At 45.5% G+C, this 17,470-nt stretch overlaps 1 protein-coding gene across 6 annotated transcripts in view; it reads right to left on the reverse strand.

Moving 5' to 3' along the window:
- Positions 1 to 17,470, reverse strand: part of ADAMTS17 (ADAM metallopeptidase with thrombospondin type 1 motif 17) — a 313,719-nt gene that overhangs the window by 129,170 nt on the left and 167,079 nt on the right. For 4 of the 6 annotated variants that reach the window (XM_037000598.2, XM_037000599.2, XM_073227013.1 and 1 more), the window contains exons 11-12: positions 5,532 to 5,636; positions 4,315 to 4,460 (exon numbers count right to left, since the gene is read on the reverse strand). In XM_037000598.2, the coding sequence (XP_036856493.2) occupies positions 4,315 to 4,460; positions 5,532 to 5,636 (251 nt within the window). The remainder of the gene's footprint in view (positions 1 to 4,314; positions 4,461 to 5,531; positions 5,637 to 17,470) is intronic. The other 2 variants (XM_073227012.1, XM_037000600.2) reach the window with 1 other exon arrangement.

A 17,470-nucleotide genomic window follows, 5' to 3' on the forward strand; every position in this document is an offset into this window, starting at 1 on the left:
AGGGGAAAGATAAGCCCATACAGAACCTGTAAATGTGACCTCAATTGGAAAGAGGGTCATGGTAGATATAATTAAGTATCTCTTCATTATTAGTAGGCATCACCCTGAATTAGGGTTGGCCCTAAATCCAATGACAAGTAGAGGATGAGAAGACACTCAGTGAAGATGACCACATGGAGGTGGAGAGAGGGACTGGGGTGGGGTGATAACCCTGCAAGCCCAAGAATGCCCAGGAATGCCCAAGAATGCCCAGGAATGCCCAAGGATGCCCAAGAATGCCCAGGAATGCCCAAGGATGCCCAGGAATGCCCAAGGATGCCCAGGAATGCCAAAGAATGACCAGGAATGCCCAGGAATGCTGGAGGCCATGGGGAGCTGGGGGTGGGTGGGTTGTGGTGTGGATTCTCCTTTGAAGTTTCGAGAAGGAATCCATCAGGCCAACACCTTCACTTTGGACTTGTGGTTTCCAGAACTATGAGACAGTATACTTCTTGTTGTCTTAAGACACCAGATTGTAGTAATTGACTGATGGCAGCCACAGGAAACGAATACAGAGGCCATGGTCAAGAGTATGGATTTTATTCTTGACCAGGAAATGACTGAAAGGACTGAAGCAGGAGGAGGTATAACTGGATTTATGCTTAAGAGGATCCCTGGCTTTGAATGGAGAACGGTTCTGGAGGAGAGAGAGCAGGTGGGAAGCAGAGAGTCTGTGCTGACGGTATGATCGGAGGCTTCCCAGCTGGTTCTGCACCTAGCCTGCCACCTGCCTGGCTACGTGACCTTGGGCAAGTTATGTAACCTGTGATTCAGTTTTTAATCTGTACAGTGGGGTAAAAGAGAAAACCACTCCCATGCACAGCATAGATGATTTACTACACGTAAATGTCTGGAGGGGCGCTGGGCACATGGTGAATGCCCACTGTCTTTGCCTTTCTTTCTCACTGTGATCAGATGTGGAGAAGGAGCAGAGGGGACAAGAAGACCAGTCAGAGACCAGGGCTTTGGACTCAAGCAAGGAACGCAATGGAGGGGTGCCATTTCCTGAAAAGGGGAGTGGGCAGAGAGAGGTCACAGTTTAGGAAGGGTTGGGTTTGAGGTGTCTTGGGAGAAAATGAAGGGAAGTTGATGGGATTATCTACGCCCCCTGAAATTGGACTGGAACTTCCTGTTTTTGCTTGTCACTGTGGCCTACCCTTAGCAGGGTCCTTGCCCTGGAGTTAGGGCCCTGTCGAGGTTGACTGAAGGCAGTGTGCTGGAAAGGCATCACGGAGAAGGGGCACAGGGCCCGGGACGATGAGAACATCAGCATTGTCTTTCTGATAATTCTCCCATTGCCCTGACCCATGGCATGTTTGTGGGTGACGGAGGCTGGACACAAAGACATTGCTCTCAGGGATGCGGCAGTGCTCATGACCATCTGGTGTGAGGAGAGCCACAACCCCTCAGCAGCCTGTGTGCAGTGGCCTTACAAATTTCCCCACTTCTCAATGATAAGACATAGGGAGAGGGGCAAGAAGAGATCAAGTTCATGACCACCACTGGAGGGGAGGGGTGCCAAAGTGAAGGAATGGAAGACTATTTTTGTAACAATTTTGGGGCTTCCAGAACAGCCTCTCTTTGGGGGCCACTGGCTTGAAGGGATGGGGTGAGAATACAGCACATGAAATCCCACGGCAGCCGGGCCAGGGAGGGCATGTTAACTCGGCTCGCTGAAGTAGGGGGTGTTTAGGAGCCAAGCATCGCAAAACACCCCTGTGCTGTCCCAGAGCAGCTGGAGGTTGGCAGGGCAGAAAGCACCTGGACTGGGGACAGTGGGTACAGCTGAGGCATGCAGGGGATGCCTTAGCCAATGTCATCTCAACAAAAAAGACAGAAGTAGGACCCTTGAAAGTTGCGCCTAATGCATTTGTTCTACATTGACAACATCTTACACTTTGAAGGGTGACTCTTACCTAAACTCACTCCAGTTGTCAACCGTCTTGAGACCCAGGGTCCTTCCAGACGCTTAAGAGTTCTGATACCTGCCCGCACTATGATATTACCAGGCGTCACCTGATGTGGAATGATATAGCTTACCCGCCCCCAGTGACGGATCCTCGGCCAGGGCACTTGAGCTCATGTCGCAAACTGGGAGCACCCATGACAGCCAGGCCCGCAAACGATGCTCTATACTTATCAAAGCCTTTCATACACATGGTCCTGCTCTGGGCCTCAAGATGGCCCTGTGTGTTAGGGGGCACGGCATGGGGGTCTCATCCCTGTTCTTCTGTTAGTGCCAACATGGAGAGGGGCTGAGGATTAACCATGGCCCATGTACTTTACATACATTCCTATGAAGTTTTCCATTTTTTTCGATGGAGAGGCGGGTAATAGCTGCCAGCCACCGGAAGGAGTGGTGCTGGAATATGAAGCCTCGTCTCTCCTCGAAATTGAAGTCCGGCTCTTCCCAGTATACCATGCCAGCCCCTCTAATGGGGGAAACCAGGGCCCAGAGGAGAGAAGGGGCTTCCTTGAGGTCACATGACCCAAGCAGCCAGGCCCGAATCTTAGCACCCTGATTCCAAACCCAGAGCCCCCTTCTCGGGGACAGTGGTGGAACTGTTTTAACTTCCTCACAGAGCAATGTAAACACTGAAACCAGTCTCTGTTAATTTCTCACCAGGTAGCTAAACAGGGTTTCTAAACATCTACCCACCCGTGATGGGTAATTTTATGTCAACTTGGCTGGCCATAGGGTACCAGATCAAACACCATTTCTGGGTATGTCTGTTAGTGCTTCTGGGTGAGCTGGCATTTGAACTGGTGGACTTCGTAAAGCAGATGGTCCTGCTCAACATGGGTGGGCATCGTCCAATAGACTGAGGGCCTTAAAAGAACAAGAGGGGAAAGGAGGAAGAATTCACCCCTTTTTTCCTGCCTCACTTCCTGAGCTGGGACAGTTCATCTCACCTTCTCCTGCTCTGGGACTGGGACTGACACCATCGGCTTTCCTGGACTTCAGGCCTTCAGACTCGGACTGAACCACACTGCTGGCTGTCCCAGATCTCCAGCTTGCGGACGGCAGATCATGAGACTTCACAGTCTCCACAGTTGTGTGAGCCAATGCCTCATAATAAACACACACACACACAGTTCTGTTTCTCTGGAGAATCCCAACACACCATCTATGATTTGAATTAAGAAGTCACTCCTAAGAGATTAAATACCTACCTATTATTTGCCAGGCACTCTACTGGGTGCTGGAAGGAAAGGTTTTAATAAGACCAACTATATGATGCCAATTCTTATAGCACTACCAGAAAAAAGAAATAGTTCTTGATATGGACTACACTATAAGCCTTAATTTTCCGTTAATCTGGAGGTTCTAAACCATGGCTGGCCATTGGAATCACCTGTGGAGATTCAAAGCATCTGATTCCTCGGTCCATCCCCAGAATTTATGATTTATTTGGTCTGGGCTATAGCCCGGGCATGAGGACTTTTAAACACAAGAGGGATTTGTTAATTATTCATCAGCATGACTTAACTGTGGATATAAATCACTTCTTTTTAATCACTGACTTGCTCTTTTTCAAAATTAATGTGATGCAGCTAATGGCAAATAAGACATAAAACAGGCTATTTTAGGAAACGTTAAAAGTAGGAAATTTTAAGAGAAGGGAAAAGCCAGTGGTGAAGGAACTATCATTGAGCACAAAAAACTTAGCCCTGAGCTTTCTGGAGCAAATGTGTAAATGCAGACAAGAAGGGACCTAGTGTCCTCGCAGTCCATGAAAGGGAGCCTATGAGGTTAAAAGGTCACAAAAAACAAAACTATTTTCTGTCAAAGAGTCCTACGAGGACAGGTGAGAAATACTTAGATAAGAAGACAGCTGAACCCACAGATGTTTTGTGACTCATTAACAGCCAGGCTGCTCCCAAATCAGCTAACAGCCAATTGGGAGGTCGGCCCTCTTCCGGAAGGCCCGCAGGCTTCCCTGGAATGACCCTTGACTAAGGACGCCTGTGAAGCAGGCCAGGAGGGATTGTCATCCAGCTGTCTTGGGAAACTTTCCTACCAAGGCCCATACAAGCAATAAGGAACCAGCTCACCCTGGGACTTCTGCATCCATGTTCTCAGGAAGAGCTCTGTTGAAGCTGAGAGGCCATTTGACAAACATGATCCAGGGCCCTTGGTGCAATTTCATTTTCCTTAAGCTCAAATTCTCACCAGGAGATGCACCCTGCTTTGTATCAGGCAGTAAGAGCCACAGTTTAGAACCCTCAGTCACGGTAACCCCCAGAGAGGGCCTATGGTCAAGGCGGACTTACGGGGGGTTGTCACATTTCCTCTGCCGGAAGCGGGCTCCCGTCCCACACGTCCGGCTGCACATGCTCCAGGTGCTCCATGGACTCCAGTCTCCGTCCACATGCTCCGGGATGGGCGTCTTGCTCACACAGTCCCCTGCGCGGCACCACTGAAACACAGTGGGGCAGGCCAGGGGCCCCAGGGCACTCAGCTCCCGGGAAGCAAACCTGCTTACTCACCATAAAACTGCACTTTCCTCCACATGAAAAACACCATGTCACCCAAAATCACTTTTTGCAATTTACATAGAAGTAGACTGTTTCAGGGTGTTCATGCTTGCTACCTCTAGGGACATTCCTTACCTACTCAATCTGACAGCTACATCCCTTGGGGGTTTGGATTTTGCCCTAAGCTTCCACATGGCATGTGCTCCGTTGGGATGGTCTAAATTCCCAGAGAAGGGATTAATCTACATGGCTCATGGAGAGAGCCTGAGCTTCTGCAAACTTTACTTCATGTGAGTGCATCTCTGGAAGGCAGCATTTTCTGGCCTTGTGGTTTTGAACTTCAGAGTTTGGTTTGGTGCTTGAATATGGCACAGCCAGTTCCATTCACATGCTGAGTCAATCTTGGCTCTTTCTGAGGATAAGAGAAAGCCAATCCTCAAAATCAGAATTTTCCAATGTGTGTGGCACATACTCTGGGGCATGAGAGGTAATTTAATGATTCTCAATCACAGCATCTCTTCAGTCCTTGCAGTGAGACTAAGCAGAAAGTCTCAGTATGTGGCTACTGGCCACAAATGCCTCTCCTCTCTAACACCTTCCAATCTCTCCTATTAGTGAAGGTCAGGCTGCAGGCTCAGGTTCTTAACCTCTAGCTAGAATGGGATAACATGGTTCTCATTACATTCATTTTACAATAGTCTTTTGTGCAATGCAACTGATCCTGTTTTTCCATTCATGGTCCACTGATGTAAAGGTTTACCTTGTAAGTAAATTCACTAATGTGACAGAGGAGCTAATTTAACAAAAGATATTAAGTAAATGATTCCTGTATCTTACAATTTAAAAGGGAGAGAGGTGATGTAGGTGCCCCTCTGTGCCCACAGTGGGCTCCATGAGCATTTCTGGGGTGGCTTATGACTCCTGATTACAGTGCAGACCACCTCTCAGGAGACGGGTGCAATGCCCAGAAGTCACGGGGCTGCCTGCTGTGGGTAGTGGGAGGCAGGGGTTACCTTGTCTGCCCCACACTCAGTGCCATCCAGGGGAGGGTCCAACTTGGTCTTGCAGGACGTATCTCCTTCCACCAGGCACCACAGTCCAGCGCACATCAGATGCTGCTGACAAGGGAAGGAACATAATTGCGGAGAACACCGCACATACCCAGGTCGTGGCTTGGGGTGGGAAGGTGGGGCCCAGTGACCGGTTTGGATTTGGGATTTGAAATATGAGGGGAAGAAGGAGGGTCATGAATCTGGGTGTCAAGAAAAAAAAATAGATGCATTATTTCAACTGGTTCATTCAGTCCAACAGGAGTGTGCATTTACCCCTAAGTGGGCTTCTCTCAGTGGGATTCAGGACAGCAGTTTCAGCATTAGCTGCTGAAGGCCTAGGAGGTGTTTAACACAGGGCCAGGCTGGTAGCATAAACAGACACCTTCCCCTTAATGGGGGAAGGGTAAAAGGCAGATACCCATGGGCTGTACAGGGCACACAGGAATAAAATCTCACAGCCCAGCCTCCTCAGGGAGAGCTTGCTGGAAGAGGCAGCTAGCTCTGAGCTGGGCCTGGAGGGGCCTTACGCAGGCTCACAGCTGAGAGCTGCCCAAGGCCCCCCATGGGGTTAAATAGGCAACCTGCAATTCTCCCTGTGGACACCCGTTTTCTAGCTTAGCTGAGTTTTGTGTAATTTCTTATACTATTTCACCTAGAGAATTTCTTAACATGCACAACTTATTTCATATACAATTAAAATAGTTCTGCTAAAACAAGAAAGAGTAGGCATTTAAAAACACAGACTCCCATTTGTATTAATAGGAAACTTGGACGTGGACAAAGTGCTCAGAATGAGACAATTTGTGAAAATAACGGAAGCAGACACAGCCAGTGTCTTCCCCGCCTGCCGGGTCTCCCTGCAGGACTCAGGGCAGACGGACAGCAGCCGTCTTCCCAAGCCTGTCTGCTGGAGGCCATTCTCTGGCCGGGGAGCAGCCCTTGTCCACAGGGACAGGAGCTGGATATCCTGTCTTGCTGGGTGGGATGGCTCTGAGGCTGGCTCCACACATTTCTCAGAGGGTCCAGGTGGATGGCCCCTTGTCCCCATGGTCCTCTGCCCACCAGGGCACCTTCTTTGACTCCTGCCTCCCTCGCCTCACTTTCCTGCCCCCTCACGGTGCTTCCTGGGATCATTTCCCAGATAAACTACTTGCACCCAAATCCTTGCCTCGCGGTCTGAAAATTGAGAACAGATGTACTTAAGGCTTGTTTAAAGACGCAGCACTTCCAGGATGCCAAACCCAATTACGGTGAAAAGGTCTGAGCTGGAGTGGGGAGACATCGTCCTCCAGGGCATGGCTGGGGGGCCTGCAGGTAACCTCCGGGTAGGGTGAGGGTCAAGGGTCTCCACACACAGCTCAGGGAAGTCCCAGCGGGGCTGGCCAAGGTCTGTGCTCTGTGCACTTTAGAGGTCTGCTGGTCCAGGTAACCTCAAACATCTGCACAGCATACATGGGCAACTGTGCTGCCTGAAGTCAGAAGATTTTTAGAAGTTGAAGGGACAAAAATAAAGGGGAAAAGGGGAAGGAAAGCAGAGCTGGAGGGACTCTGACAGCTAAAAAAAGCCCACAAAAGCTGCTTCTCGTTTTTCAGGTATGTTGGAGCTGCTCATGCCCCTAAAGAAGTTGATGATTCAAGTGGAATATGTGCAGTTGGGTTCAGAAAAGCCCCAAATTCCCATTATTGTTCACCTCAATGGAATGGTAAGAAGATGAGAGCCTTGAACACAGCACCAGCTGGTCCCATAAAGCCTGACTGCACCTCATTAAATGTTTTATTCCCTGCGCTGTGACCCCAGAGCTATGTGAGAGTGTGGTGTCAGTGTGTGGACATGTGTTCAGAGCCCATGCTGAGCTGGGAGGTGCATTTACGGGGTAGCAGTGCTTGGGATTACGAGACATAACTGCCCCATCAGGACAGAGAGGAGGAGGCAGGCAGAGCTGTTTATTATGCACTCTATAGACAGCACTTTCTCATTAAACTTTTCTACTCATCAGAGAAAAGGAGAATGAGGTCAAAGACTTTTTAAATAGAACACCAAAAGTACTCACCATAAAGGAAAAAAGTCATCAATTTTTCTATATTAAAATGAAGAACTTGTTTATCAAAAGCCAACAGTAAGGAAGTGAGAGAAGAGAGTTGCAATACATGGAGAGACATCCGAAATGCATGGAACAAACAAAGGATTTGTATTCAGAATATAGGATATAGGTAAAAAAAAAAAAAAAAAATCAAAAACTCCTGCAGACAATTAAGAAAAAGACCCAGAAGAAAGATAAGCAAAAAACTTGAAAAGACACTTCACCAAGAGGCTCCCTAAACACAAAGGATGGCCCACAAACATTTGAACAGGTGGTGCTCAGTGTCTTTAGTCATCAGGGGAAGGCAAGGTAAAGCCACTGCTGGATACCTCTACACACCCACCGGAACGGCTAGCGTGAGGAAAGGGAGAAAGCCAAGTGTTGGCAAGGATGTGGTGCGGTAAGAACTCTCTCAAAATGATGATGAGATTCTAACTTGGTTCCACTACTTTGGAAAACTCTTTGGCAGTCCTTACGAAAGCTGAAGACATGGACATTCTAACAGCCAGCAATTTCCCTCCTAGGTGTGTGTCAAACAGGAATGTGTGTCTGTGTTCACCAAAACCCTTGTCAGGAATGTTTATCACAACAGTATTCATATTAGCCCCAAAGGTGAAAATAGCCCAAATGCCCATCCATAGCAGAACAGATACATTATAGCCTATTAGAACAGTGGAATACTGTATGATTCCATGTATATGAAGTTCAAAAACAAGTGAGAGAAAACTACAGTATTGGGGATCAGGATACCAATTACCTTTTGTTCAATTTAAAAAGATAGACAAGGAGAATGAGCAGAAAAGACGACTTTAGAACTTCAGCCTCTGGCCCCAGCTCAGTCACCAGGAATTGCTCTGTGTGCCCAAGTCAAGCTATCAACCTTCTGTGATTCATTTTCATTACAAGACAATGGGTGAGTCACACTAACACTGATGGATGTGATGCCTTCTAGATGGATAACTGGCATTCGTGTCATGCTTTGCAAATGACAAAATGCTCTGACATCTGTTTCCTGAGGCTCATAACAGCCATGGGAGGCAAGTAAGATGGGACTTACTCTGTTTTGTTTTGTTTTTCAATTTTTCTAATGAGGAGGCAGATGTTTATGGAGGTCAAGGGCTGCAAGCTGGATCAGAAAAAGCACAGGACTCCCAAAGAAAAGAGCTAAAGGAATAACAAAAAGTATTTGAATATAAATTCAAGACCCTATCCTCAAGGGAAAGAAGATCTCAGTCTCAGATTGAAAAGCAGAAGCCCTATTCTAGGAGAAATAGTAAAGAATGATGAACACAGAGGCATGTCCTCATAAAGTTACCAGATTTCAGAGAAAAAGTAAAATATATTTTAGGCAGCCAGGCAAAAAGATCAAGTCACCAAAAATGGGAAAAGGTATCATGCTACATGCAGCGTTGTCTACACAGCACTCATTGCCAGGAGGCAGTGCAGCAATACTTAGAAAGGCACAAGGAATGCATACGTAACCCAAGAAGTTTCTAGCAACTGTTGCTCAAGTATTCAAGCAAGAGGAACATTCTTGAACATATAAAGAGCTGAATCCTCTTTTGGAGGAAATACTAGATGAATTTCAGCCAACAAAGAAATGAATGGAAACACCGTGGCAAAAGACTAGGAGTGCGCACCGAGCAGAGGGTCAATGGAAACCAACGTGGGGAGAAAGCATGAATAATAAAAAAGAAAATAACCAAAATGTAGAGAAAAGTTTTAACAATGATCAGTGACCACTGAGTTTCATTCTACCTGCCTGAACTTGAGAGGAAATGATTTTCTAAGGATGTTTAAATTAGCATACCCATTTTTCAAATAAACTAAAAATTTATATAGACTATTTAATACAAAGACCTGGGGAAGATTGTCAATGAGCCACTCTCACTGAAAACCTCTGGCCCAGATGGTTTCTTAGCACTATTTCTTCACAGGGGATTCTGCTTAACCTTTAAGGAATAGATAACACCAATGCATTCAAACTGTTTAAGTGCATAAAAAGAAAAGAGAAACTTTCCCCAATTCTTTATATTCATCAGTGTAACATTGGCACCAAAGTGAATAAGTGGAGGAAAATCAAATTCATTTATGAACACTGTTTCTAAAATCTTAAATAAAATTATCTGGTACAGTAAAACTAATACACCATGACCAAGTACGGTCTGCTCCAAGAATTCAAAGACAGTTCAATATTAGACTGTCTACTAATATAATTCACCATGATAATAACTCAAAAGAGAGAACTTACCCAGTCTTCTCTGTGGATAGTGAAGACATTTAATAAAATTTAATTACAGCTTATGAAAGCTCTTAACAAAATAAAATATAAACAATATTTATTAATAAATACTTCCTTAACTTGATAAAATGTTTATCTCATGGGGAAGCACCAGAAACATTCTCAATAAAGTCTAAAAGAAGAAAATGAGGCTTATTATCACAACTGTTATTATTATTTTAGGTGAGAGAAAGAATTAGGGGTTAATATGGAATTATGTAAATAGGAAACCCAAATAACTCAACTAAACACTATTATAATCTCTATAAAGAGCTCAGATGGCTGTGCATAAAATTAAGATACAGTAATCATAGTTTGTTATATAGAGACTACAACTAATTTCAAAAATATAATGGAATATAACATGCCATTAAAATAGGGGGAAAATCTATAGGAATAAACAAAATAAGACACTTGTAGGATCTACGCAAAGAAAACTTTAAAATTCCCCTGAGCTGGGGAGAGAAGACAGCTAGAATGGATGTAAAGGAACAATATATAGACTCAAATATATAAAGACATATATTTTTCTGTTAGTCTATAAAATGATGTAACTCCTTTTAAAATACCAACACAATTTAGAGCTAAGCAAGCAGATCCTAAAAACAAATAGGAAAGAATAGCCAGTAAGATTGTGAAATGGTCACCAGAGAGAAGTCCTGATCCGCAGAGGGGATAGGCTCAAGAGTTCCAGTGGATGCCTGAAACTGTGGATAGTCCCAAACCCAATATATAGTGTGTTTTTTCCTATATATTCATAGATACCTATGACAAAGTTTAATCTATGAATTGGGTAGAGTAAGGGATGAATAACTATAATCATAAAATAGAATAATTATAACAATATACTGTAATAAAAGGTATGTGAGTGTGGTCTCTTTCCAAATATCTTAGGGGACTGTACTGACCCTTCTTCTTGTGCAGATGTGAGATGATAAAATGTGATGAGATGGAGTGCGGTGAATGATGCAGGCATTCTGACATAGTGTTAGGCTACTACTGACCTTCTGACGATACATCGGAGGGAGGACCATCTGCGTCCAGACTGTGGTTGACCACAGATAACAGAATGGCAGGAAGTGAAACCTTGACATGGGAACAACTGTAATAAGACGTATCTGCCAGACTGCCTCAGCAGTCTCTTTCCTCATAATACATAACCCCAATCTAGTGATGAGAAACCAGACAGACCCAAACTGCAAAATAACTGGGACTCTTCAAGTGTCAAGGAGGTCATGAAAGACAAAGAGAGCCTGAGGGATTGCCACAGACTGGAGGAGACTGAAGGAGATGTAACAAGTAAGTGCAGAGCGAGATCCTGGCACAGAAAAAGGACAGCAGTGGGAAAACTGGTGGAATTGGAATGGGATTTTAGTAATACAATTGCACCAAGTCCAATTTCCTGGTCTTGACAATGGTACTATGATTACGTAAGATGTTAACATGGGGAAACTGGCTGAAAGATGTTTACTTTCCATACAGTTTTTGTAACTCTTGTTCAAGTCCAAAATTACCCACACATAAAAAATTGAAAAACAATACAATCTGTAGTTGAAAAATAAAGAATGGAGTGACTCTGCTTACACTGGTATTGCGGAACTCTAACATATTGCTAAGACATAAAAAGCAAGATGCACAACAGTATGGCAGTATGCTAACATTTGTATGAAAACGGTATTCTATAAATGGTTCTATTTTGGATTTTATACCTTGTATGCTTTTTGCTTATTCAGGATATAAAATAGTTCTGAAAATTACACTGATAACCAAGCATCTGTGACAGACATGCTCTTTGCTACAATTATTTAGTGCCCACAATGCATGTACAGACATGCTCTTTGCTACAATTATTTAGTGCCCACAATGCACATTTAGAGAGTATTGATGGTGAGTTTAAAAACAGCAATGTGGCTTTTCCAGAGTGAATTCTCTCTCTTCATTCTTGATGCCACTACCTTGCTCAAGCCCTCTGCTGCTCTCTAATTGTTTCTTGATGACCTTTATGACTGCAATCTTTTTCATGCCCAACGTGTCAGTGCCATGCCGTACTAGAGACGTGAAGTGGCTGGTGAGCATGACCTGCTGTCTGCCCTCACAGAGTTCAGTCCAAGAACCTGAGCTGAAATAAGCAATCTTAACAGAGAGCCATGAAATCAGCCTCCGTATTATATTTTTCAAGGCCAACTCCAAAAGCCTGTCCTAGGGAAGATTTCCCTCCTTTCCTCCATACCCATCAGGATTCTAAGAGTGCTCTGACCTAGCTGGTCCTACTGCGTGATGGTCCCGTGTTACTCACCTCCTCCCCCCTGCCCCCATCCTGAACTCCTGGGGGGCAGCAGCCATCTCATCACCTTCTCATCTCATTAGCTGGCACACATCCGGCAGGACACAGTACATACCCAGAAAAGAGGTGCTGAATGAACAAACGAATGAGTGAATGAATGCATTTGTAAGTAAGGTAATGCACAGCGTCCAGAAAGTGAGGGAAAAGCTGACCTACTCTAAGTATTTACAAGCCCCTGCATCAGGCTAAGCACTTTACCAGAACTATCTTATTACTACTCACAACAACCTTAGGAGACAGAAACTATCACTATTCACACTTTGCAGATGAAAAAACTGAATTAAGTGACCTGCCCAAGTTGCAGAACTGGGACCTGTCCTGACTGCCGTGCACATACTCTTATATACTGGTTATATTGCCTCTTGACTGGTCTCCAATTTCCTCTCCCCACCTCTGTGGCTGCGATCATGCATCCTCTCCATCAGCCAGGCATTATCTCATGTTTGCAGTGGAATGGAATGCTCTGTTCCCTCCGCCTGCAATGTTCTATTTGCAAGCACCGCTCGGCAGCATAATCCTTGGCTTAAATGAAATGTTGTACATGAAAACAGTGTGGAAGCAGATAAAGGTATAGCTGTTCAAGCCAAATCGGGGGTGGGAATCCCCAGACTCCCTCAATTCCCGACCCAGCGGCAGAACTAGGACCCTCATCAGACAGAGATATTCTCCTGGAGGAAAGGAATAAAGGGGAATCATGTTTGTAATAAGTTACGGGATTGTTTCTGAGCTGGATTTTAAGCTTTTGCTTAAATTGTGGAGTTATACAGGAATTTTATAGGAAAAAAAAAAGTGAAATGAAGTCAGATGGGAAAGGAAAAAAAAAAAATAACAACAAGCAGTGGAAAGCGATTGGTCCAGGGCAACGAGCAAGGAAAATGAAACAGCTGTCTGGTTTTAACATCTGTTCCCCCAGCGGCTACATTTAAGGTTTGGTGAAAGTCATATCAAGGACATTTCCCAGAGTCCCTCAAGGCGCCGCATGGCCAATAAACCAGGGCCCCGGAGTCCTGTGGAAGAGAGGAAGGTCAGAGCTCCTCAGAAGAAAGGCACTATCGCTGTTGCATTCAAGGCCTTGCCATTTTTCTTCAACTCGTGGGGTCCCTTTTAAGGACCGTGAAGGTTATTTTGATCCTCTTCCTCATTGTGCACCCACAGAGTATTGGGGGAGCAGCTGTGACTAAAAAACAGTGCTGAAGGGAATGGTTATGTGAAAACCCTCAGAAATGTGCTGCTGATAACACAAGCCAAAAGGGAGATAAAATAAGAGCCGGAGGAAACATTTTGGAAAAATCTGGATCCAAATTTTCCACAAACATGACTGCAGTCTGAAGGCCTTCCCCAGGCCGGCATGCCAAACCTCCTTCTGGAAGGCTCCCTGAGCCCTGAGTGTGGTCACTCCTTCCCATGGTCCCGAGGAGGGCAGACACTGTCACCTGGCTGAGGCCTCCTGGGGCTGGGGGTGTTGCTGTGTGAAGGCAGGGCCCGGGCACCTGGGCACTCAACTGGCAAGGGGGGCGGGGACAAGAAAGGAAGGACAGCACACAACTTGCGAAGTCTGGAGCACTCTCTGAGCAGGCAGCCTACTGTAAACTCCCAGACACTTCTGGAAAATTGGGGCCATCTGCTGCCAAAGTCCAACAGTTTTGAGAAAGGCTGCAGATGCCGGGCAGGAAGCTGAGACGGAGGCAGGGACGACCGCTTTCAGCCCAGTGTCCAACGCAGTGTCCCGCCGCACAGCCCTGCCCCTCTCAGAGGGGCAGGGCGAGGCTCCAGCTCAGCCAGCCTCCCACCCACGCTGGCCAGGATTGCAGCATTAAAGGGGCAGGTTGCTTTTAGATTAACTGTTCCCAAACCCAGCTGAGCTTGCAAATTCCTGGAAAGCTGTATAAAAAGAAAAATACCTGAAACCCATTCCCCTGGAGATTCCAAGGCAGATCTGGAGCGGGGCACAAAAACTTGGGACATTCCCTGGAGGAGGTTCTAATGACCCAGCAGAGGTTCTCATGGTCAGGGAAAAGAGCATTGTTGTGCTAAGGGGGAATTCTGACACCTTGAGCTTCCTGGTTGCCACAGGGATCTCCAGCCAGCAAGATGCCCATGAGAATCTCCGCGGGGCTTGGGAAAGGATAGAAAGAGGCTTTCCAGCCTGAGGGCCGGGGAAGTGCACCAAGGCAGGGATCCCAGATGCTGGGGAGCAATTCCTAGGAATTGCAGGTGGGTACCAGGAGGAATGGCAAGGACAGCACAGGGAAAGATGCAGAAAAGAAGGGCCCACCAGCAGGACTCAGCTAAACAGTGTCTCCTCTACCACTGGCTCCAGGACCCCACTGATGGAAAAAATGATATTACCTAACCTTTCTTTATTGAATGCATGTACTACATGATAAGTGCTCCAATTCATTTGTTACTTAGCCCTCATAACAACTCCATGTCTACATAGAATTTTCTTACTTTGCAAATAGGAACATTGAGGCCTAGAGAGACTTATGTAACTTGCTCAAAAGGTGGAGGCAGGGATATGACCTTGGGAAGCCATCTCCTTAACCACGTGTGATATGGACAGCACCTCCTCTGTACTGAAAGGCTAAGAGAACTAAATGGGAAAGAGCATAGGGGTGAACATTTGGTAGGTAAGAATACCTAAAACTCTGAACTGCCTATTACCATTCTAGACACTCTTGCCTTCCTGAAACCATTGGCTTACAGTTTTGGTGCTCAATACTTAAAAAAAAAAAAAGGTAATTTATGCACATCTCCGTCCATTGCGGATGCCCTGACACTTAGGCACACCTTTGTTCAAGACAACCAATGAGGCTGGTGTGCATCACCTCCCCGCACTGCACATGGGGCACTCACGCATGGGCTTCCAAGCAAAGAGGGGGGATGTGTTGCCCAGCAGCAGGCAGGGTTAAGGGGTGAGTGGTCATTACATGGCACCTTTCAACTGAGAATCTCCAGGAACTGGGGCGATGGGTGGGGGACACATAAATCTCTTTCTTGTTAGGGCCGTAATCACTACCGGAACGTTGCCCTAACCGCCCCCTCCGTGCTGCCGTCTCCAGTCGCAATCCAACACTCGCTTCCAGCTGAAAATACTTACTTTTGGCTTTCTCTTCTTTTGTTGCACCTGGCAGACTACCTGAGCATCAATTGCTTTAAAGTCTTGTTAAGTAGTGACTTTGCTTGCAGTGGCTTTGCTGACAGAGACAGGAGGAACTTGTAATCATAAACAAGATGGATTGGGCTAATTGCGTAAAGTTCGTTTCTCCTTTCTAATAAATATTTACCATCCAGTGTTTATAACTTTTGTTTGGACTTTCTTGAAATGCTTTATTGAATTAAAAACATCACATTACCATTGGCTAAAAGAGGAGACAGCTATATTTGCCAGTAACTTCTGCAATAAATGCCAGCTATTGATGCCAATTTTTTTTTTTGGTAGTTCATATTTCCATGAGCCTTTGCAATACCAGCATTCTGCAGACAGACACGAAAGCTGCAGTGGTGATGGCCTGAGCACCTCCAGAGCCCTAGAAATGAAAATGGACTATCCTTTTTCTTGGGTCTCTGGTATGCAAATATTTAAGAAGGCAGAAGCTTGGTTAATATTTGAAGTTAGGCTGCTCCCAAGGCAACTGCAGCATGTGTTTCTAAAGCTATTTACCCTATACCTTTGAGCAAGGAAATAACTTTTGATTTTGATTGGTCTTAAAGTGGCTATGGACTGTGAGTGCCAAAAGAACACACACAGAAATCTAGTCAGAAGAAGGTGCTGTATTTAAAATTCCACCTAAAGAAGGGTAAAAGCCCACAGCAGGCCAGCATTTCCTGCTGGGGACAGATGCCAGCCTGCCTCTAATCAGAACTTAGCCCCTGGCCTTGGGCTGTGAAGCATCTGGTGGGGACTTTGAACTCTGAGAAGAGTAATATTTGTCAAGGGATAATTACAAAATCCACAAAGTTACCAAGGAAACAATTAGATTCAAATGTAATTCAAAATGCAGAAAAGAAGACATTGTACTATAGTCATATGCGTTCGTCAACATATTACCTAAGATCTGGTCCTGGGCCTAATAGCCACTGTAATGGTGAAGCAGTGGTGAGCATAAATGACAATGTGAGATAGTGACTACAAGCTGTCATGTAGTATGAAAATACCTGTGATTCCTAAGCATGGGACGGGTCATGGGTACTGCTAAGGCTGCTGTGGCTGAATGCCGACATTCAGAATTGAAGGAAATGCTCAATTCAGGGACAGGCTAGACAAAAATAAAGATGTAATCTTTTTCCTATCCCTGTTCACAGATGCTCTGCAATTGATCCACAGACCCTCGTTGAGATCCCCTGCTTTAAAAGAATAACAGTGATGTGTCTGTCCACGAGAAATGTGATTCTCTGAGACCCCAGGCCTCTCTACCTTCTACCAGGGATAAGCTTTTGGTTCTCATAAGAGGCCCCAGCAAAATGAAAACTCAGCCCACCAGTAATCACAGTGGTCAGGCTTTTTCTCAAAAGGTAACCTCTGCAGTTTCTCTTCTTTGTATTTTTATAGTCTGTATTCCAGAAAAAGAAAAAGGCAATGTTCAACTCTTCAGCACTGGTGTGTGATGTGGTTTTATTCCCTTGGCAGTGTCCAACCTCTGCTACATTTCATTGTTATTCTCTTTTCTGTGATAGGCTTCAAATTCTAGAAATTTCTCTAGAAATTATAAAGATACCCATGCACCCCTTGTTGCTCATTAATGCTTTTGAAGCTGCCCCACTACCCCCCAAGCTCCGCCCAGGAATGCCAGCTGGGGAGCTTGCCAGTGAAGTCCTCACCACCAACACAGTCTTTGGGGGAGCCCAGGACTTGGGAACACAGACAGTTCCCGGTTGCCAGGCATGAATGTGGTTTTTAAGAGAAGAGATTCCTACAGACTTTTGGAGCTGCGTTGCCCTCATGATATTCATCCTCCTACAACTCCTGGCTATGAGTGTTTTTCTTTCTTTTTCATGGCATCTAGTAAGTAGTACTTTTTTCTCCCTATTAAACAGGGCCAAACATGATTTGGAGAATTTTGCTGAGAATTCTGCATTACAGTTCCCTGTGAAATAACTGGAGAGACCTTGAAATGTCATGACATCACTGGTGTGATGATTGTGAACTAGGCAACTGGTGCTGTCCATTCGGAGATATGGGATGGGCATTGGG

Source organism: Manis javanica, chromosome 18, assembly GCF_040802235.1.
Source record: "Manis javanica isolate MJ-LG chromosome 18, MJ_LKY, whole genome shotgun sequence".
NCBI lineage: Eukaryota > Metazoa > Chordata > Mammalia > Pholidota > Manidae > Manis > Manis javanica.